This window comes from Mustelus asterias, chromosome 1 (assembly GCF_964213995.1).
Source record: "Mustelus asterias chromosome 1, sMusAst1.hap1.1, whole genome shotgun sequence".
In the NCBI taxonomy this organism is placed as follows: Eukaryota; Metazoa; Chordata; class Chondrichthyes; order Carcharhiniformes; family Triakidae; genus Mustelus; species Mustelus asterias.
In genome coordinates, this window is record NC_135801.1 from 56,316,565 (window position 1) to 56,340,077 (window position 23,513).

General features: G+C 41.9%; 1 protein-coding gene across 1 annotated transcript in view; it reads right to left on the reverse strand.

The window, feature by feature from the left end:
* Positions 1-23,513, reverse strand: part of lrba (LPS-responsive vesicle trafficking, beach and anchor containing) — a 901,160-nt gene that overhangs the window by 155,124 nt on the left and 722,523 nt on the right. Inside the window, exon 46 of the mRNA XM_078212471.1 lies at positions 23,096-23,248. Coding sequence (XP_078068597.1) covers positions 23,096-23,248 — 153 coding nt within the window. The remainder of the gene's footprint in view (positions 1-23,095; positions 23,249-23,513) is intronic.

Below are 23,513 nucleotides of genomic sequence, written 5' to 3' on the forward strand. Positions count from 1 at the left end.
AGGACAAAGCAACCCACTTGATTTGGCATCCTATCCATGACCTTTAACATTTAATCTCTCCACCACTGATGCACAGTGGCAGCAGTGTGTACATCTACAAGATGTACTATAAGAAGTCACCAAGGCTCTTTTGACAGCATTTTCCAAACCCATGACCCCCCACCACATGCATGGGCAACAGATGCAAGAGAACACACCACCACATTCAAATTCCCATTCACGCCACAGATCATCCTGACTTGGAACTATATTACCATTTGTTCAATGTCATTGGGTCAAAATCCTGGAGCACCCTTCCTAACAGCACTGGGTGTGTACCTACAGCATAATGGCCTGCAGCTGTTCTCTGAGCTATTTGCATAACCAATCTTTTAAGAAGTCATTGTGCAGATTAACAGCATAGATGTGCAGTTGGGAGCCAAAACCTGATGAGTTCTGCTTCTACAATCCGAGAAATCTTAAACCTAAGAATTAAGTTACCAAAACACTGACAGCCATCTCTGATGGAAAAATATTGAAACCAGTACAAACAATGTTTAATAAACTCGTCACTCAGGTTTTTTTTAAACCGTGGATCATTTTCTGCTCGGTATTTCCATGTTCATAGAATCATAGGATCCTTGTAGTGCAGGCCATTCGGCCCATGCACTGACTCTCCGAAAGGTAGCAAAGTAATTAAAGGGCATCTTACCCAGGCCCACTCCATAACCTATCCCCGTAATCCCACACATTTTTCCTACAAATCCACCTAGTCTACAAATCTTTGAACACTAAGGGGCAATTTAGCATGGCCAATCCACCTAACCTTCACATCTTTGGGCTATGAACATCTATGTTCAATTGGTACAGTGCCTATTTACTTAGCTGAGATTTGCCAATGGTTTATGAATGTGGAATCTGAAGCAATTGGATGAAGTGTTGCATATACTCGTCATATTAACACATTGACTTACCATAATATTTTCCTGCTATTCCATTTCCAGGTTAGTGCAAAGGATACCTCCAGTTTTTAAAATGTTTATTCAAAAACATCTCGGGAACCCCCCCCCCCCCCCCCCCCCCCCCCCGCTGGCCAAACCCAGAATTATATCTTCTTCATTCTATTTTCACCCTCAGCCAACTTGATACACTTTGTATCTTCCTCTCCTCGCCCCCCGCCCCCGACGATTCCCATCTACTGTTTCTTGTTGCATCAGTTCTAAGCACCCATTCCTTTTTACCATCCTCGGACCTTTCGCCCTCATGGCTATGTCATGCACCCACTCTAGAAGCAGTTTTAGGAAAATTCCCATTTCCCCATCTCTCTCTTCCCAATGCTTCTGAAGCACACAGGTATAGTCCTAACGTGACAACCTCAAATCCAACATCATATCACTGTTACAACATACAATCACAACATGAGAGCAGTCTGTCATACTCAATGGTTTTCTGTCCCTCACAGCATAATTACCACAATATTCCCCCACAGTACAACCAGAATCCAGTAACACATTTCCCATGATCCCAAATAATTAAGACTGATCTTTCCAGCGTTTGAGCCTGCTTCCGTCACACACTGGATATCACATGTTATTGCAGATGCTAAGCCACCTGTGCTTTACTTTTTAAAATCAATAATTTGTGGCATGTTCTTGATGTGCAAAATAGCCATTTTCTGGGTTATAATGATCATGAATTCTGACTCAAATAATGCTCGATGTAGAACTATAACTGCTTTCCCTGAGACAGCCTGTTCCGAAAGCTAGTGGCTTTTGCCACCAAATAAACCTGCTGGACTTTAACCTGGTGTTGTTAGACTTCTTACTGTGTTTACCCCAGTCCAACGCCGGCATCTCCACGTTATAATAAGCATGACACTATAGCCTGAAATAAAGCACTTCCCATCTACAAAATTATCTGATCATGCATCAATTAAACCCCCCTTTACCTGGACCTATGCTTATTTACTAATTAGACTTTGTGGCCTTAAAGGGATACAAATTTACCTTAGCAACAAAATAAGATATTGATTACATGACAGAAATTCCTTTTCTTATGAAATAATGCGTCATCCAACTTACTATCTGCAATAAATACAAAGTTTTAAACTTAGTCAGCAATCACAAAGTTTTTTCATATAAACTAATTTGAGGAAGCAATTTTACTGCAGAGCATTACAAATAGTAATACCAGCTTTACCATTGGCAAAGCTGTTTCACTGTACCATTCCACTTCTAGCTTTAATGCTGAACAAACTGTTAGGAGGTGCTCAAAAGCAGCAGTGGAGTGAGTAGATTTAAATTAAAGAATCTTGCATTTAGCTTTCCAATTTCTGCAAATGGCATAGCCAGAGGTTGGAATCTTGCTTCTCACATTGGGAATTGCAGAGGGAAATCCCCTCATTCTGCACTTGCTCATCAATTAGCCAGTTCACCGGCAAAAGACCTCTCCAAGTATGCACAGAATTAATTTTCATTAATGTTCCTTGAGAAGAAAATAGTTATTCATGACTTCTGACTCAAATAATGCTCAATGTAGTACTATAAAATACCAAATTCTTAATTGATGCACTGTTTCATTATCAATATCCAGAATTTGAAACTAAAGGAACTCAAATTTCAATTCAAATGCTGTTTACCACAGAACACTCTGATTTTAACTGCTTTGCTCTTATGCTTCAGTAAATATTTGACAACATAAAACCTGCATATGCAATCATAACCTCATTGATTGAGGTGACATCAAGACACATATTCAAAGTACAGGTAGGAAAAGAGACCCAATAACTAAAAAGGTTAAGATTTCCACATTGTTAGTTAGTTCATTGTTAATTCCTGTCCAAATCTGAAGAAACCGTATATTAAAAAGGTTAATTAATTTAGATTAAAATAATTCATCAAATAAAGTTGCAGTCCAGATTCATCTCATTAAAAAGTGAAAGTGGAGGTGTGTACATTTTATTAATAACTGTGTGGTATACTCCTACTGAAAGAAATAATTTACCTACACCGTAAATTAAAACCATTAATATTAGCAAGCAAAAGCACTTTCTGGAATTTCTATAAATTTCAAATTTCTATAAAACCTCTTGCATTTTGCCCCCACACAGACTAAATCTACCAAAATCAATGGTTTGCATCAGATTAGGAGTGCAGCATTTAAAAAGAATTTACAAGCTTTAATAAAATAACATGACTGTCATTCTAACACATACTATCAACATGAATTTCACACAGCGTGTAGTTAATTAATGTTGTGCGCTGTAACTCTGACCCAGTGGTGTACAATCTATAATTATACATCCTCCTATATATCATCTGCTCTCAGCTATGGTTTCATGCAGAAGACAGACAGCTGCAACACAATATCCCTGCTCAACCTGAAGACCATCTGACTTTAATTGTAGACACAGCTTGATGTAGCTCTGGTCATTTGAAGCCAAAGTATCACACCGTAATAATCTATGCGGCAGGAGCCTGCCAAGTTGGGGCTATAAACACTGGTTTGGGCTGTCTGGCTCTGTGACGGGCTCCAGGAAATATGATTAATGAGTGTGGTATAATGATATCAGGAACCCGATTAGCACCACAAAAGGTCATAGATCAAAGTAGTGTGCATTTCATGAACTGCAATCATTGTGTAAAATTTTATTGGCAGATACAGCTAACCCAAAGAGTTAAATCTGCAAGGCTGCTTATTTTCCAGAAGAGGTATCAGAAAATAAATAAAGTAATCTTTGGATCTAATTCAATATTCTGAAATAAAACAAGTGACTGGTGCTCACCAATTCCTTTGCCCCTTTCTACATTAAGAAAATATTGCAAAAATACAACCTGAAAATCTTTTGAAAAAGCCAAAAAGTCAAAATGCCATACGAATAGAATGTAGTAACACGCCACTGCCACATAAAATGGAAAATCTTTATTGAATGTTTAAAAAGTTTACTGAAAATTCATAATCACACCACCAGCTGTTTAAGGTATTTTATTTGGACACAACTGGAATGTATAATCATTGAATGTTGCAGTTGTAACTTGGCCATGATGGTCGATTTTATCAGTGCCATTCATATCAAACTTTATAAATAGCAATACAGTAGCATTCTAAGTAAACCACTGTACAGATACTGCGCACACAGTGGAAGATATTTTTCAGTATTACTCATTGTTGCGTAAACCATAGCTTGCTAACACAACTTCACACATCTGGGCATGAACCAGTTCCATTGGTGCTGATGAATTCACCCATCTGATATTGACCCTCTCAGACAATGCAAGGTATTGAACTACTACAAACTATATAGCAGATGTCTCAAGAAAGAAGAAAATAGGTCAAGGAAAGGTAATATTTTCTTCTGTGGACATACTTCGGACACAGACCTAAACACTGGAAGGCTTTGCCACCTGAACATTGGATTGTAGTTGCAATTGATGGAGAATACTTCGACCTGCTTTTCCATCTTTGACCAGCTCCAAGCACCACACAAACATTCTGATACACAGGCGCAGATATACACACCAAATGACTTCTGCCGCTCCACTGGTGAAGTTGATAGATAAAGTAGACAGGCAATGTGGGAATGCACCTGTGTTGCTTAACTGGGAACATGGAGTACTCCAGGCGCAAGCCTAATAACATAAGCTGGTAAAAACATAGGAAATCCCAGGCCAGGGCTTTAGCAATGGAGACTTGATATAAAGGGTCTCCACCATCTTTTCCTTTTTGCTGCGTCTGGGAAACAGCAATTTTTAAGATGCAAAGAGGAAAAGGTACTCTGTAGGGTTCTTTTTACACAAAAACCACTAAAACAGGACAAATGAAATTGGGACATTAAAATTGAAAAGTAAATAAAACATAATGGAAAGGAACGTTAGCAATATTGGCCCAGATCTTCCGTGGCGTGGCAATCATTGTCAGATTGCTGCTCTGCTTGAACTTGAACCACCTTGGCACTGTTCCATATTCTTTGCTGCATTTTCAGAGCCCAGCCCCTCCAGAAATATGGAGTGCTGTGTCCATCAGAGATCTCCACTGCTGCACTGCAGTATAAGGGAAAAGACAAAACACACTCCTTTTTATGGCACTAGCTGCCTTATGGAAGTTTAAATGTCCAGCCCAAATGTTAGGGAATGGGTGAGTGAATGAACGTAAGTGAATGAGCAGGGTGGTAGGTGGGTGAGGTGGTGTATTATTATGACTGGGCTTGGGGTACTTATGTTGGAAGAGAGCTGTAAATCATTCTGTTGTAAACTAATTAACATTTACTGACTATTTACACTATTTACAGAGATAGCCTTTAGCAGGAGTTCATTAGAACCTTCATCCCTCAGGTTTCAGTTACAGATAATCTGATATTACTGATGCTTTCTTTATTCTTTCACAGAATGTGGGCATCACTGGCTAGGGCAGCATTTATATTGCCCATCCTTAATTGCCCTTGAAATCGTTGTGTTGAGCCACCTTCTAGAACTGCTGCAGTTCATATGATGTAAGTACACCCACATTGCTGTTCGGGAGGGAGTTCTGGAGTTTTGACGCTGTGACAGTGAAGGAATTGCAATATAGTTCCAATCAGGATGGTATGTGGTTTGGAGGGGAACTGGCAGGTGGTGATGTTCACAAACTTCTGCTGCCTTTGTCTTTCTAGGTGGTAAATGCCACGGTGGTGTCAAAGGAGTCTTATTGAGTTGTTGCTGTACATTTTGTAGATGGTACACTCTGTTGCCACTTTGTGTTGCCATTGTGGTGGAGGGAGTGGATGTTGAAGGTGATGGATGATGTGCCAATCAAACGGGCTGCTTTGTCCTAGATGGTGTTGAGCTTCTTGAGCATTGTTGGGGCTGCATTCATCCAGGCAAATGCAGAGTATTCCATCACACTCCTGATTTGTGCCTGGTAGATGATGGGCAAGCTTTGGGGAGGCTGAAATTTCCAGCCTCTGACCTGCTCTTGTGGCTACAGTATTCACGTGGATGGTTGAGTGTAGTTTCTGGTGAATGGTAACTCCGAGGATGTTGATAGTGGGGTATTCAGTGATGATAATGCCTTTGAGTGTCAAGGGGAGATAGTTCGATCTTCCTATTGGAGGTGGCCATTGTCTGGCATGTGTGAAGGGAATGTTATTTGTCATTATCAACCCAGGCCTGAATCTTGTCCAGATTTTGCTGAAAACAGACACGGTCTGCTTCAGTATCTGAGGAGTTGTGAATGGTGCTGAAAGTTGTGCAATTATCAGGAAACATCCCCACTTCTGACCTTATGATGGAAGCTTCATTGGTGAAGCTGAAGACGATTGGGCCTTGGACTACCCTCAGGAACACCTACAGTGATGTCCTGGAACTGAGATGATTCACCAGCAACAATCACCTTCCTTTGTGCTAGGTATGACTACAACCAGCGAAGACTTTCCTTGTGACTCTATTAACTTCAGTTTTGCTAGGGCTCCGTGATGTCATAACTCAGTCAAGTGTGGCCTTGATGTCATGTGCAGTCACTCTCACCGCACCTTGAGTTCCACTCTTTTGTCCATATTTGGACTAAGCTGTAATAGGATCAGGAGCTGAGTGCCCCGGCAGAAAACAAACTGAGGATCATTAAGCAGGTTGTTTCTGAGTAAATGATGTTTGATAACACTGTTGATGAGCTCTTCCATCACTTTACTGATGCTGGAGAGTAGACTGATGGGGCAGTAACTGGCAAAGTTGGATTTATGCGGCTGTGTGTGTACTGAGCACACCTGGGCAGTTTTCCATGTTGCCAGGTAGATGTTAGTATTGTAGCTGTACTGGAACAGCTTGGCTAAGGGCTAGTTTTGGAGCACGTTTTCAGTACTAATGCCAGAATATCGCCAGGGCCCATAACCTTTGCAGGATCCAGTGCCTTCATTCATTTCTTCACATCATGTGGAGTGAATCAGCTTGGTTGAAGAATGATATCTGTGATGCTGGGGTCATTAGGAGGTCAAGATGGATCATCCACTTGGCATTTCTGGCTGAAGGTTGTTGCAAATGCTTCAACCTTGTCTTTTGTACTCTAGCTATTATCATAACAGCTATGAACCCTTTGTACTACACCTTCCCTCTGCCTTTCATTTTATTAATTAACATGAACTATTTACACATCCTAGTTGTGTTCTCAGCTCTCATTGAGGATGTGAAGGACTCTATAATCTTCCACAGACAGAGATTTCCACTTCTGGTCCACAGTATAAAGGTGATGAACAGAAATTTTCATTGTCTTCTCTTTTTTCTTTCCCTTCTTCTTGGTACTCTGGGGAAGGGTTGGACTGTTTGTTGCTCTGATTTGAAAGGATGAAAGTTGTTGATCCCCCATAAAGGTTTGTACAGCTGTAGAGCTTCTGCTGCTGCAACAAATTAATTATTATGCAATGCCTCATTCAGATAGACAAGAGAAGGACAAAGAATCTTTTGAGGAAAAAAAATGATGATTGTTCTGCTAATACTATAGGAATTTATTTTTCTGTAGGTAGTGGTTCAACTTGCACATACTCTGTGATTCTGCTCCAAAACAGGCCTGAACATCTATGGAATTTCATCAGAATATATGCTGTCACTGACATCAGCAATAAAAGAAACATACAGAGGTTGAGAATTACACTTTCTTTGTAGACTTATGGCATTATTAAGGTCTGTACTAAGACCTCTGAAGTATTTTGATCTCCAGATTTAACTTCAGAGGCAATGAAGCAGGAATTTGTTCCACAATGGTTACAGTGGCAATAGTAGGAACTTCTAGTCTTGCTTCTTCATTGTACAAAATAGTTGCTGCTTCAGGTTACTGCTGTGTGTCATTGGTGTCTTCAGCAGAATGAACAGAAGGATTTTCAGCTTTAACACCTCCTTCAAATTATGTTGTTCTCCCTCACAAGGTATCTGGGACAACGTGATCTTCAAGAAGTGAAGTAGGGTTCAGGATTTCCTTCCATGACAAATCATCGATATCAGTGGCATCTTGATCATCACCCTTTTCACTCCCTTCCAAAAGCAAATTATGATCTAGGATGGTCATCTTCATCTTAGCTGCAACTGTACCTCTCCTCAAAGAGCAATAAAAGATCTACGATATCCTCCTGTGGTCACAGGGCTGAAGTTTATCTATGAACAGTAATTCACAGTATTCTGTATCAACTTGAGTTCCATATGTAATTGGGGAGTATAAAAGATGCAAAGCTCGACATGCTTCTCTCTTCAACAAGGAACAATGTTGCTTCGGAATAACATTTAGATTACAACAAAATGTACCAGTGATCTCTCCTCGCACCTTGAGTGATTACCTTTTGTGCCAGGAAGGCGATGGTTTAGTGATATTATCGCTGAACTACTAATCCAGAAAATCAGCTAATGCCCTGGGGACCTGGGTTCAAATACTGCCACAGCAGATGGTGGAATTTAAAGTCAATAAAACATATCTGGAATTAAGAGTCTACCGATGACCATGAAACCATTGTTGATTGTCAAAAAACCGATCTGGTTCCCTAATGCCCTTTAGGGAAGGAAATCTGCCATCCTTACCTGGCCTGGCCTACATGTGACTCCGGAACCACAGCAATGTGGTTGACTCTCAACTGGCCTAGCAAGCCATTCAGTTGTATCAAGCGCTACAAAGTCTCAACAAAGCATCGAAACTGGATGGACCACCAGGCATCGACTTAGGCACCGGAAAAGACAACGGCAAAACAAACAACCCTGTCGACCCTTCAAAGACCTCCTTATTAACATATGGGGACTAGTGCCAAAATTGGGAAAGCTGTCTCACAAACTAGTCAAGCAGCAGCCTGACATAGTCATTCCCACGGAACCATAGCTTACAGATAACACCTCAAGACACCACCATTAGCATCCATAGATATGGAGGTACAGTGGTATACAGTCGGGAGGGAGTTGCCTTGGAAGTCCATAACCTCATCTCCGAACCCCATGAAGTCTCATAGCTTCAGGTTAAACATGGGCAACAAAACCTCTTACTGGTTACCATGTACCGTCCTCCTTCGGCTGATGAATCAGTATTCCCTCATGTTGAGCAATACTTGGAAGCACTGAGGGTGGCAAGGGTGCAAAATATACTCTGGGTGAGGGATTTCAATGTCCACCACCAAGAGTGGCTCGGCAGCAGCACTATTGATCGAGTTGGTCGGGTCCTAAAGGATATAACTGCTAGACTGGGTCTGCAGCAGGTGGTAAAGGAACCAACAAGAGCAAAAAACATACTTGACCTCATCCTTACCAATCTGCCAGCTGCAGATGCATCTGAGGAGACTAAGTCCCACCCTTGCATTGAGAATAACCTCCCCCCATCCTGTTGTATGGCACTATCACCGTGCTAAATGGGACAGACTTCGAACAGACCTAGCAACTCAAGACTGGGCATTCATGAGGCCATCAACAGCAGCGTAACCATACTCCAGCACAATCTGCAACCTTATGGCCTGGCATATCCCCCATTCAACCATTACCATCAAGCCAGGGGATCAAGCCTAGTTCAATGGAGAGTGCAAGAGGGCATGTCAGGAGCAGCACCAGGCATACCTAAAAATGAGGTGTCAACCTGGTGAAGCTACCAAACAGGGCTACTTGCATGTCAAACGGCATAAACAGCAGGTGAAAGACAGAGTTCAGCAATCCCACAAGCAACGGCTCAAATCTAAGTTCTGCAGTCCTGCCGCATCCACTCATGAATGGTGGTGGACAATTAAACAACTCACTGGAGGAGGAGGCTCCACAAATATCCCCATCCCCAATGGAGGAGCTCAGCACATTACTGGAAAAGATAAGGCTGAAGCATTTGCAGCAATCTTCAGCTAGAAGTGCTGAGTGGATGATCCATCTTGGCTTCCTCCAGTGGTCCCCAGCATCCAGCCAATTCGACTCACTGCACGTGATATCAAGGAATGGTTGGTGGCAGTGAATACTGCAAAGGCAATGGGCCTGATAACATTCCGGCAATAGTATGAAGATTTGTGCTCCAGAACTTGCAGCTCCCCTAGCCAAGCTCTTCCAGTACAGTTACAACACTGACATCTATCCAACAATGTGGAAAATTGTCCAGGAATGTCCTGTACACAAAAAGCAAAACAAATCCAACCTGGCCAATTATCGCCCAATGAGTCTACTCTCGATCATCAGTAAAGTGATGGGAGGGGTCATCTGCTCAGCAATAACCTGCTCAGTGACGCCCAGTTTGGGTTTCGCCAGGGTCACCCAGCTCCTGACCTCATTACAGCCTTGGTTCAAACATGGACGAAAGAGCTGAATTCCAGAGGTGAGGTGAGAGTGACAGCTCTTGACATCAAGGCCACATTCGACCAAGTGTGGCATCAAGGAGCTCTAGCAAAACTTGAATCAATGGGTATCAGGGGGCAAAACTCTTTGCTGGTTGAAGCCATACCTGGGACCTAGGAAGATGGTTGTGGTTGTGGAGGATCCCTATCCTGAACTCTCAAATCCAGGACATCTCTGCAGGAGTCCCTCAAGGTCATGTCCAACAATCTTCAGCTGCTTCATCAATGACCTCCCCTCTGTCATAAGGTTAGCAGTGGGGATATTCGCCGATGATTACACAATGTTCAGCACCATTCGCAACTCCTCAGATACTGAAGCAGTCCATGTTCAAATGCAACAAGATCTGTACAGTATCCAGGCTTGGGCTGACAAGTGGCAAGTAACATTCGCACCACACAAATACCAGGCAATGAACATCACCAATAGGAGACACTCTAACCACCGCCCCTTGACGGTGTTACCATCACTGAATCCCCCAGTGTCAACATCCTAGGGGTTACCATTGACCAGAAACTCAACTGAACTCACCACATAAACACAGTGGCTACCAGAGCAGGTCAGAGGCTAGGAATCCTGCAGCGAGTAACTCATCTCCTGACTCCCCAAAGCCTATCCACCATGTACAAGGTACAAGTCAGGAGTGTGATGGAATACTCCCCACTTGCCAGGATGGGTGCAGCTCCAACAACACTCAAGAAGCTTGGCACCATCCAGGACAAAGCAGACAGCTTGATTGGCACCACATCTACTAACATCCACTCCCTCCACCACTGACGTTCAGTAGTAGCAGTGTGTACTATCTACAAGATGTACTGCAGCAATTCACCAAGATCCTAAGACAGCACCTTCCAAACCCACGACCAGTTCCATCTAGAAGGACATGGGTAGCAGATACATGGGAACGCCACCACCTGCGAGTTCCCCTCCAAGCCACTCACCGTCCTGACTTGGAAATATATCGCCGTTCCTTCGCAGTCGCTTGTTCAAAACCCTGGAGGTCCCTTCCTAACAGCATTGTGGGTCAACCCACAGCACAAGGACTGCAGCGATTCAAGAAGGTGGCTCACCACCACCTTCTCAAGGGCACTAGGAGTGGGCAATAAATGCTGGCCAGTCAGCGATGCCCATGTCCCATGAATGAATTTTTTAAAAATGAAGTTGAAAGGTAAATGGCTGGAGAAACTCAAAATTCAACCAGTGTAGTATCAGAAAGAATGGACACTCCTGCTCCTATGTATAGTTTAAATTATTCTTTCAGCCATTGATCATTATGGGTAGCATAGTGGTTAGCACTGTTGCCTCACAGCACCAGATACCCGAGTTCGATTCCAGCCTTGGGTGACTGTGTGGAGTTTGCATGTTCTCCCCGTGTCTGCGTGGGTTTCCTCCAGGTGCTCCGGTTTCCTCCCACAGTCCAAAGATGTGTGGGCTAAGTTGATTGGCCATGCTAAATTGCCTCTTAGTGCCGGTGGGTTGAGCAGGGTAACTACGTGGGTTACCAGGACAGGGCCTGGGTGGGATTTTTGTTGGTGCAGGCTCGATGGGCTGAATGGCCTCCTTTTGTACTGTGGGATTTTATGATTCTATGGTATCTACACACAAGAAATACTCTTGTGGCTGTGGCTCTGTCACTTCACCCAAGAAGAATACATCCTGTTCTTCACAGAAACACAGTGGAAGCAGAAGGAGGCCATTTGGCCCTTCGAGCCTGCTCCGCCATTTGTTACGATCATGGCTGATCATCCAACTCAATAGCCTAATCCTGCTTTTTCCCATTGATCCTTTGATCCCATTCACCCCCAGTGCTATATCTAGCCGCCTCTTGAATACATTCAATGTTTTGGCTTGGTTTCTGGAGCAGGATTTGAATAAAACCAAGGTTGACACTCCAGAACAGTACAGAGGCAGTGCTGCACTGCAGTCTTTTGGATTGGATGTTAACTGAGGCCCTCTCAGGTTGACGTGAAAGATCACATGGTACTTTTTCGAAGAAGAACAAGGGAGTTTTCCCTGGTGCCCACTTCAATATTTATCCTTCATTTAACATTTTAAAAAAATAATCTAGTCATTATAACATTGCTGCTTATGGGATCTTGCTGTGCTCAAGTTAGCTGCCATGTTTCCTTGACACCATCTAGAACAAAGCAGCCCGCTTGATTGGTTTGATTTTTTGATTTGATTTATTATTGTCACATGTATTATGATACAGTGAAAAGTATTGTTTTTTTGTGCACTATACAGACAAAACATATTGTTCATAGAGAAGGAAACGAGAGAGTGCAGAATGTAGTGTTACAATCATAGCTAGGATGTAGAGAAAGATCAACTTAATGCAAGGTAAGTCCATTCAAAAGTCTGACAGCAGCAGGGAAGGAGCTGTTCTTGAGTCGGTTGGTACGTGACCTCAGACTTTTGTATCTTTTTCCCGAAGGAAGGAGGTGGAAGAGAGAATGTCCGGGGTGCGTGGGATCCTTAATTATGTTGGCTGCTTTGCCGAGGCAGTGGGAAGTGTAGACAGAGTCAATGGATGGGAGACTGGCACCTCTTCCACAAGCATTAAATCCCTCCAACACCGATACACAGTGACAGCAGTGTGTACCATCTACAAGATGCACTGCAGAAACTCACCAAAGCTCCTTAAGAGGCACCTTCCAAACGCACAGCCACTATACCATGTAGAAGAATAAGAGCAGCAGATACCTGGGAGCACCACCACCTGGAAGTTCCTCTCCAAGTCGCGCACCATGTTGACAGAAATATATTGCTGTTCCTTCACTGTTGGGTCAAAATCCTGGAACTCTCTCCTCAACAACATTTTTAAACACTATCCCGCTGCTATAAAAACCAGTATTCTTTTAGCTTTTTAAAAAAATAAGCATAAGTACTTGAGATGTAGCTTTCAAAGTTTTGTAAACCTAAATTCCCAAATCCGTCCACATCATGCAACTTTCCTCCATTCATAGTTTAAGTTATTTTCATTCTTTATGTTGATTAAAATTTGCCAGCTCTCAGATACTGACATTGAATTTCATTAGGCACACTTACTTATTTCAACCTTTTATGAATTTACTCTTGCAATTTTCAGAAAATTATTTACTATCATATGAAAATTTGAATACTCTCCCTCAAGTGCTCAAATGAAATCATTAGTATACATAGTGAAAAGGGATTGTTTCCTGAACAGAATACTGTGAACATTGTTACCCAGTGGGGAGGTAGTGGTGTACATGGGGCAGAGTGGCATAGTGATAGTGTCACTGGACTGGTAATCCAGAGATCCAAGGTAAGCTCTGGCGACCAGTGTTCAAATCTCTCCATCGTGGATTCCAATTCAATAAAAATCTGGAATTAAAAGTCTAATGTTGACCAAGAAACCATTGTTGATTGTCATTAAAATCCCATCTGGTTCACGAATGTACTTTATGGAAGGAAATCTGCCATTCTCACTTGGTGTAGCCTGCGTGTAACTCCATACCCACAGCAATACGGGTGACACCTAAGTGCCCTCTGAAATGGCCAAGCAAGGCACTCATAGGAACATACAGAAACATGGAAACTAGAAGCAGGAGTTGGCCATTCTGCCCTTCGAGCCTGCTCCACCATTCATTTTGATCATCGAATTCAATATCCTGATCCTCCCTCCCCCCCCATATCCCTTGATCCTTTTAGCCCCAAGAGCTATATCCAATTTCTTCTTGAAATCAGACAACATTTTGGCCTCAACTACTTTCTGTGGTAATGAACGACACACATACATCACCCTCTGGGTGAAGAAATTTCTCCTCGGAGATAGAATTGATTTACCTCAATTCTAAAAGGTTTACCCCCTTATGACCCCTAGTTCTGGACTCCCCCACCATTGGGAACATTCTTTTTGAATCTACCCTGTCTAACACTGCTAGAATTTTATAAGTTTCTATGAGATCCCCTCTCACTTTTCTAAACTCCAATGAACATAATCCTAACTGACTTAGTCTCTTCCTGCCGTCCCAGGAATCAGCCTGGTAAATCTTTGCTGTATTCACTCTATAGCAAGGACATCTTTCCTCAGATAAGGACACCAAAACTGCACACAACACTCCAGGTGTGGCCTCACCAACACCCTATACAATTGCAGCAAAATATCCCTATCTCTATACCCAAATCCTCTCGCTATGAAGGTCAACATACCATTTGCCTTCTTTACTGCCAGTTGTATCAAACCACTAAAATGAAACTGGATGGACCACCCAGCATTGTAGGCACTGAAACGACTATGGCACATCCAGCCCCACTGACCCTGCAAAGTCCTCCTTACATCTAGGGGCTTGTGCCAAGATTGGCCTGACATAGTCATACTCATGGAATCATATCTTACAGATCATGTCACAGGCACCACAATCATTCAGCAGAGGAGACAGCACAGTGATACAGAGCCAGGAAGGAGTTGCTCTGGGAGTCCTCAACATCGATTCTAGCTTCCATGAAGTCTCATGACATCAGGTCAAATGTGACACCACTTGGAAAGAGTACAGAGGGTGGCAAGGATTCAGAAAGTACTCTGGGTGGAGGACTTCAATGTCCTAAGGGACATAATTGCTAGACTGGGTCTGTGGCAGGTGGTGAGTGAACCAACAAGAGGGAATAACAAACTTGACCTAATCCTGCATGCCACAGGTGCAAATGTCCACGACAGTATAAATAGGAATGACCACCACACAGTCCTTGTGGAGACAAAGTTTCACTTTCACATTGTGTTGTGAGGTACTACCACTGTGCTAAATGGGATAAATTTCGAACCGATCTAGCAACTCAAGACTGGCATGCATGAGGAGTTGTGGGCCATCAGCAGCAGCGGTAGAATTGTACTCAACCACAATCTGTTACCTTATTGCTTGACATATCCCTAATCTACCAATACCATCAAGCCAGGGGATCAACCCTGGTTCAATGAAGAGTGAAGGAGGGCATGAAAGGAGTAGCACCTGGCATACCTAAAAATGAGGTGATAACCTGCGAAAGCTACAACACAAGACTACTGCAAACAGCATAAGCAGCATGTGATAGACAGAGCCAAGTGATTCCACAATCAATAGATCAAATCTAAGCTCTGGAGTCCTGCCATATCCAGTCATGAAATGTGGTGGACAGTTAAACAACTCACTGGAGGAGGAGGCTCTATAAATATCCCCATCCTCAATGATGGAGGAGCCCAGCACACGAGTGCAAAAGATAATGCTGAAGCATTTGCAACACTCTTCAGCCAGAAGGGCCAAGTGGATGATTTAAATTTTAAGTTTATTTATTAGTGTCACAAATAGGCTTACATTAACACTACAATGAGGTTACTGCGAAAATCCCCTAGTTGCCACACTCTGGCGCCTGTTTGGGTACACTGAGGGAGAATTTAGCATGGCCAATGCACCTAACCAGCACTTCTTTTGGACTCTGGGAGGAAACCAGAGCACCCGGAGGAAACCCACACAGACTCCGCACAGATGGTGACCCAAGCTGGGAATCGAACCCGGGTCCCTGGTGCTGTGAGGGAGCAGTGCTAACCACTGTGCCACCCCATGATCCATCTCAGTCTCTTCCAGTGGTCCCCAGCATCACAGATGCCAATCTCCAGCCAACTGAATTCACTTCACATGATATCAAGAAAAGCCTGAAGGCACTGGATACTGCAAAGCCTTGGTTCAAATCTGGACAAAAGAGCTGAACTCCAGTGGTGTGGTAACAGTCACTTCTTTTGACATCAAGGCAGTATTTGACCAAGTGTGGCATCAAAGGGCCCTGGCAAAACCAGTGTCAATGGGAATCAAGGGGAAAACTTTCCACCAGTTGGAGTCAGACCTAGCATAAAGGAAGATGATTGTGGAAGATGAAGGTCAATCATCTCAGTTCCAGGATATCACTGGGTAGTGTCCTAGGCCCAACCATCTTCAGCTGTTTTATTGATGATCCTCCAACCAACATAAGGTCAGAAATAGGGATGTTTACTGATGACTGCACAATGTTGAGCAATTCCTCAGACACTGAAGCAATCTGTGTTCATCTGCAGCAAGATGATATTCAGGCTTGGACTGATAAGTGGCAAGTAACATTTGTACCACGCAAATACCAGGCAATGTCCATCTTCAACAAGAGAAAATCAAGCCATCACACCTTAGCATTCAATGGCATTAGCATTGCTGAATCTCCAACTGAACTGGACTAGCCATATAAATACTATGGCTAAAAGAGCAGGTCCCTGGCTAGGAATCCTGTGATGAGTAACTCAACTCCCGACTCCCCAAAGCCTGTCCACGATCTACAAGGCACAAGCCAGGAATGTAATGGATACTCTCCACTTTCCTGGATGAATGTACCTCCAACAACACTCAAGAAACTCAACATCGTCCAGGAGAAAGCAGCCCACTTGATTGGCACCCCTTCCACAAGCATTCGCACCCTCCACTAACGACACAGTGGCAGCAGTGTGCCCCATCTACAAGATGTACCGTAGAAACTCACCAAGGTTCCTTAGGTAGCACCTTCCAAACCCAAAGTGCTATAGTCTAGAAGGACAAGGGCAGCAGATGCACCGGAACAGCACTACCTAGAAGTTCCCCTTCATGTCACTCGCCATCCTGACTTGCAATATATATATCACCATTTCTTCACCATTGCTGCGTCAAAATCTTGGAACTTCTTCCCGAACAGCACTGTGTGTGTACTACACCACCTGGACTACAGTGGTTCAAAGCAGCTCACCATCATCTTCTCAAGGGCAATGCAGAATGGACAATAAATTCTGGCCTAGCAAATGCCGCCCACTACCCATGAATCAATTTCTAAAAATCTTTTCGGCATTCTGAGAAATTGCCTTTAACCCCTACTGTCGGTTTCGTATAATGAGTTTCTTTTTTTATCCAATTTGCTTTACTTCCCCTAATTTTATACCCCTTAACCTTCCATATTTTCCTGTGGAGTACATTGTCTGGAAGTCCCTGCACAATACGTCCACTGTGTTTCCCTCATCCACCATCTTCATCATCCCTTCAAGAAACGATCAGGTCTGTCAAGCACAATTTATTTAGGAAATTCATGCTGGCTACTACTCATTACTTTCCTCATTAGGATATTTGGTAATTTCACCTTTAATTAAAGATTGCATCATTTTCCCTACCTCAGGTTGACCTGGAATGAAAATAGAAAATGCTGGAACAACTCAGCAGGTCAGGCAGACAGTCATACGGACTTGATCCATTAACTCTGTTTCTCTCTCCACGGATATTGCTAAGACTCACTGAGTTTTCCCAGTATTTTCTGCTTTTATTTCAGATTTCCAGAAACCATAGTATTTTGCTTTCATTAAAGTGTAATTACCCGGGTTAGTTTTGTCTCCAATTTCAAAATTGAGTATTACATTAGCTGCTCTCCAAAACTAAGGCGCACTTCCATTTATTTATCACATCGTTCAAATTACTTTAATGAATTGAAATTTCCTTCCTCCCAATATCCTTTTCTGATGTGAAGCACTTGCTAATTAATTCTTCACAAATTTCTGTTCATTCTTGCTTATCATCCTGTTCTCTTCTTAGATGGCCCACTTCACTTTTTGTAATTCCCTCTTATTTATATTTGTAGAGTAGTTTACGGCTTTGTTTGGGAGTCTCTCCTCACATACACCCTCTTAGCTTTCTTAAGGTTTTCTGCTTGTTTCTTTCTTCTGTTTGCATTTTCTTATTTTTATCATTGTCCTCTTCTACATTTTCCCCTTTTAAATGTATATATTTATTCTGCACCTTTACAACCTCCTTTTTAAATACATCCCATTGTTGTGTATCTCTCTTCATCTTGCTAACATCTGCCCTATTCCAATCTAGTATCCTAATTTTTTTCTAATATATTTAATTTCAATTTAGAACATGAAGCTTTTCAAGTTATCAACATTCATAAGCTATGTATCCACACTTAGTTCATCAGCATACCAACGTTCTGTTTGGGGACGGAGTTTGACACACGTTTTTGGAATTCTGTCCTCTTCCTTTCCCCATCAATGAATGGGCAATTAAAAGCATTTGAAACAATTATTTTTTATACCTGCTCTTTCCCTTCATCTATCTACAGGTTTCCTCTTCCGTTGTCCTTGAGAACATAAGAACAGGAGTAGGCCATTCAGCTGTTCGAAATTGTTACACTAGTCAACTGGTTGACCTATATCATGGAACCCTATATAGAGTATTTATACAATAGCCTTAAAAGTGGAGATTGGGTTACTTGTTACATATCACGAGTGTGACTAGATCCCAAAATATTTGTGTGAAATGTCATGAGAAATCCTCTCATATATAAAATAATGAATCAGTTTATGAAAGACAGACCTGAATATACCATGCTTGCAATCTAAGTAACTGCTCCAGACATTATAAAGAACTGGATCTAATTCTCCATTCAAAAATATATTCATATCCAGCCAATTGTAATATAGCATGTTGACATAAAAAATTGGAAGGTGATAATAATTTGGCGATCATGCTTCCCTATTCACTGATTGAATGTGATTTACACTATTATATATCATCCATTTAAACCTCCTGAGATAATTGTTGCATTAAGAAGGTCCTCTGATTCACAAAGGTAACTAAATAAACACTGCTCCATATTGAGTTTTCCTCACACCTTCATTATGACAATCTACATCAAATAATATTCCCTGACACTATTGGATCCACAGCAGAGGAATCCAATGTGTCTCATATAGTACATCTCGGCGTACGCCTAAACATTCTCTCAAACTTGGTTAATGCAATCAACATTTTCGAAGTCCTGTCATGGATTTGCCTGGTAAAAAGACCCAGAATTAACAAAAAGGAATGGTGGGATATAAGGGGTGATGTGAGGGGTATAATTGTCAACTCCTGCAGAAGCAGATAACATCACACAAGAAGGCCAGGGAAAGAGCAAGCCAGTTAACAGTAGAGGTCCTTTGTAAAGTCTTATACCAAGCTAATGCAGAAACCCGCGTAAAAGCAGTTTACCTATCTTTGCTGAACCAGGCAAAGATGATTCTCAGACTGGATCATCATCCTGGTATTGTGTAACTATAAGCTGGATTTGACTTACAGATTTGTTTAAGATGGATGTTGTTTGGGGAACAGAGTATTTCTACTGAATTCAGGTGTCTGGGATATATTTTGAAACAAAGGGTAATTTCTACATAAAACTGTGCGTATGTGTATAATTTCAGTGTTTATATGTCTAATAGAATTATTGTCTGATTAGTGTGTATTTTTTTCATTCATTTAATAAATAGTATTTAGGAAGTGGTGCACTTGGACTAGACTGCTTATATTCACAAGTGGTTTCATGTGACTCCTCACACCATTTAAAAAAAAACCATAATGTACATCGCCATGAACTGGTTGAGAGGCCCTCGCAGATAATATCAGCGTGGTTTGTGACAATCCGATCATGTGAGAAATCAAATATCATGTCCATTTCATTTAATGAACACACTTATTTCTTCGTACTTCAAAGTGCTTCAAAAGGCTAGTCATGGCACGAATCAATTCCAGTCTCCCGGACTACCTGGATCCACTACAGTTTGTCTATGGCCGCAACAGGTCCACAGCAGATGCCATCTCCCTGGCTCTGCACTCAACCCTGGAACACCTAGATAACAAGGACACCTATGTCAGACTCTCATTTATTGACTACAGCTCAGCCTTCAATATCATTATTCCCACGAAACTCATCTCCAAACTCCGTGGTCTGGGCCTCGGCGCCTCCCTTGCGACTGGATCCTGAACTTCCTAACTCACGGACAACAATCAGTAAGGATAGGCAGCAACACCTCCTCCACGATCATCCTCAGCACCGGTGCCCCACAAGGCTGTGTTCCCAGCCCCCTACTATACTCCCTATACACCTATGACTGTGGCCAAATTCCCCGACAATTCGATTTTCAAGTTTGCTGACGACACTACCGTAGTGGGTCAAATCTCAAACAATGATGAGACAGAGTACAGGAATGAGATGGAGAATCTGATGAACTGGTGCGGCAACAATAATTTCTCTCTCAATGCCAACAAAACGAAGGAGATTGTCATTGACTTCAGGAAGCGTAAAAGAGAACAAGCCCCTGTCTACATCAATGGGGACGAAGTAGAAAGGGTCGAGAGCTTTAGGTTTTTAGGTGTCCAGATCACCAACAACCTGTCCTGGTCTCCCCGTGCCGACACTATAGTTAAGAAAGCCCACCAACACCTCTACTTTCTCAGAAGACTAAGGAAGTTTGGCATGTCAGCTATGACTCTCACCAACTTTTACAGATACACCATGGAAAGCATTCTTTCTGGTTGTATTACAGCTTTGGTATGGCTCCTGCTCTGCCCAAGACTGCAAGGAATTACAAAAGGTCGTGAATGTAGCCCAATCCATCACGCAAACCAGTCTCCCATCTATTGACTCTGTCTACACTTCCCGCTGCCTCGGCAAAGCAGCCAGCATAATTAAGGACCCCACACACTTTGGACATTCTCTCTTCCACCTTCTTCCGTCGGGAAAAAGATACAAAAGTCTGAGGTCACATACCAACCAACTCAAGAACAATTTCTTCTCTGTTGCTGTCAGACTTTTGAATCGACTTACCTTGCATTAAGTTGATCTTTCTCTACACCCTAGCTATCACCGTAACACTACATTCTGCATTCTCTCATTTCCTTCTCTATGAACGGTATGCTTTGTCTGTACTGCGCGCAAGAAACAATACTTTTCACTGTATGTTAATTCATGTGGTAATAATAAATCAAATCAAATTATTTAGAATAGTAAGTTATGGAGCAGGATTGATCACTGAACCTTCATACTGCCAATCTCAAAATCAACTCCTTTTGTTACAAATAAGTTGGTTTCTTTGCACAAAACAACATCTACTTTTCAGCTATTTCATGGTAGGGGTTGGGAGAAGGCGAGAGAAAACAAACTTGACACATTTTTGCTTCTCTGGATTAAGTTATCCATTCTGATTTTTTTTTGTTATTATTTCCTTTTGTTGAAGCTAAATCACAAGATATCTAAAACATTAAAAAAATAACTTTGTTAAATGAATCAATACTTTATCATTTAAATAGTTACAATTCCTCCCCCCAAAAGACACTCGGGACCGACATAAATCTGTTTTTTTCTCCTCAAAGGATTGAATAAATTTCAGACATGCTTGCTTCATACAGATGACAATGAGATTTCATCTATTCCTGTACACACACAATGTAGGAGAAGACTGCTACAGGTTGTCAGTTATAACCAGGAAGTAGATCGAGCAATTGAAAAGTATCAATGAACATACCACTTTAAAAAAAGTATCTAGGGAGAAAAAGTCAAGTAAACAATATCAGATACTATTTCAGGAAACTCATAAGGTAAACAAAATTTCATTATGTATTGTCAATTCTTTGCTTGCACTCCTCCAAAATAAATTCCTGGTTTAAGATGCTTTCTGACTATTGTATCAATTGTTGAAGCAAATTAAGGATTCGGATAAGGAAAACAATCAGAGATGCGAGATAATGTCACTTCAGTGTTGAGGGGGTAATGATATGCAGGTATTCTCCACAACAAATATTTCTGACAATGCATCCATAAATATCTTATTTTCTTCAGCTTCGACACTGCACAAAGATTAGAACAAGTGTTTCAACTGGGAAGGTAGTTGAACATTTTGGGCAGGATTCGGTTTTTGAGTCAGGATCCCAAGGTCAACTGGGAGTCACAACATCACACAGCAAGAAAAAGTCTCCAGAAAACATGGCCAAATAGTGCTCTGAGGGGATGGAGTTCATCATTCAATTAAGGACAGTATGCAGGTTCTTGAAGTTACAGGGCGAATAGCAATGAAGCCCGCAGTTCAGGTCAGAGGGTGACCTGACCTGAGGGTCAGACATAGGTTCATTTTGAGGAACCTATTTTTTATGACCTCAGCAGCCAGGCCACCATTGTGGAGACTTCACAGCTTGTGACCACAGCTGACACCAAGCAGGAAGGGAGGTTCTCAAAGTCTGCCTGGAATGCTGGCCCACTGCTCTGATGCTGGGAGGCTGCCTCCAGGCACATGGCCTTGTCATTGACATCTCAGGTGGCATGTAGGCTGACTGGAACATTCCAGTCAGATTCTGACAATAGGCCATTAAGAATTTTCAATTGGCTACCCGCTACTTGTGAGCCAGTAGCCCTTTGGCTACCATTCCAGCCTTTGGGAAAATGGCCCGAAGTGGGATGATGCTAGCAAATTGGCATGCAGGCTGGCAACTTGAATTTTCACTCTGTCTCACCTGTATTCATGCTTGTAGGGGGCAGAAAATGCTGCCCTTGATCTTTTATTTCAAGTCCCCAGAAAGGACAATGAAATATTGCTGGACTAGCCAAGATTTCAAATTTATTCAGCAAAACCAACAAGAATAACAAGACAGCGCAACTCACTCAACAATGACAGCATATCTTAGTGGTTTAACTACCGCAGTTAAAACTCTTGATGGTTTCTGGATTTTTCAACTTGTAAAATAAGTAATTTAATGAGCAATTAAAAGCCTCCATCAAGAGGCTTACATATAAATTTTCTTTATTTTACAAAGCAAAATAAAGCAATTGATGATTACAAGAATAAAAAGCTTTTCAACTGAACTAATTCTAAATTTGCCTTTTTGAGTATTCAGCTCCACAGCCAGCTGATAAGATTCACAATGACAATTTTATACAACTGCTTTTTGTAAGTTTACTATTATCTCATACTGTAAACCAGTTTCATCAGCAAGGAGCTGCTGCATGGTAGACTTGAAGAAATAAGATAAATCTCTTACCAGTCTGTTTATGCGAACAAACTCTTCCGGAGTTTTGGCCCAGAGTGGAAGTTCTACATCTGACACCACAGTTCCATCATCCATCACACCCAGATTATAATTGTTGGAATTGACAAACATCTCCGGGAGATAATAAAATTCAGGAATCAGTTCCTATATAATAAATGAACATCTATTTTACTAAAATAAGGCTTAACAGTCAGAGTCTACATCATCATAATCAACTTAATCATCAAACACCAGATAGGCGAAAATGTTAGTAAGTAATTCACCAACCATCCAATAAAGTGTCATTTTAACCTGCTAAGTACAGTCAAACTCGTTAGACACTGTCAATTTGCTTTTCAAGTAGTGAAAACATTTACATATGATCATTACTCTTAAGATAAACTTCAGTGCAACAGCTTAAAAATGACTC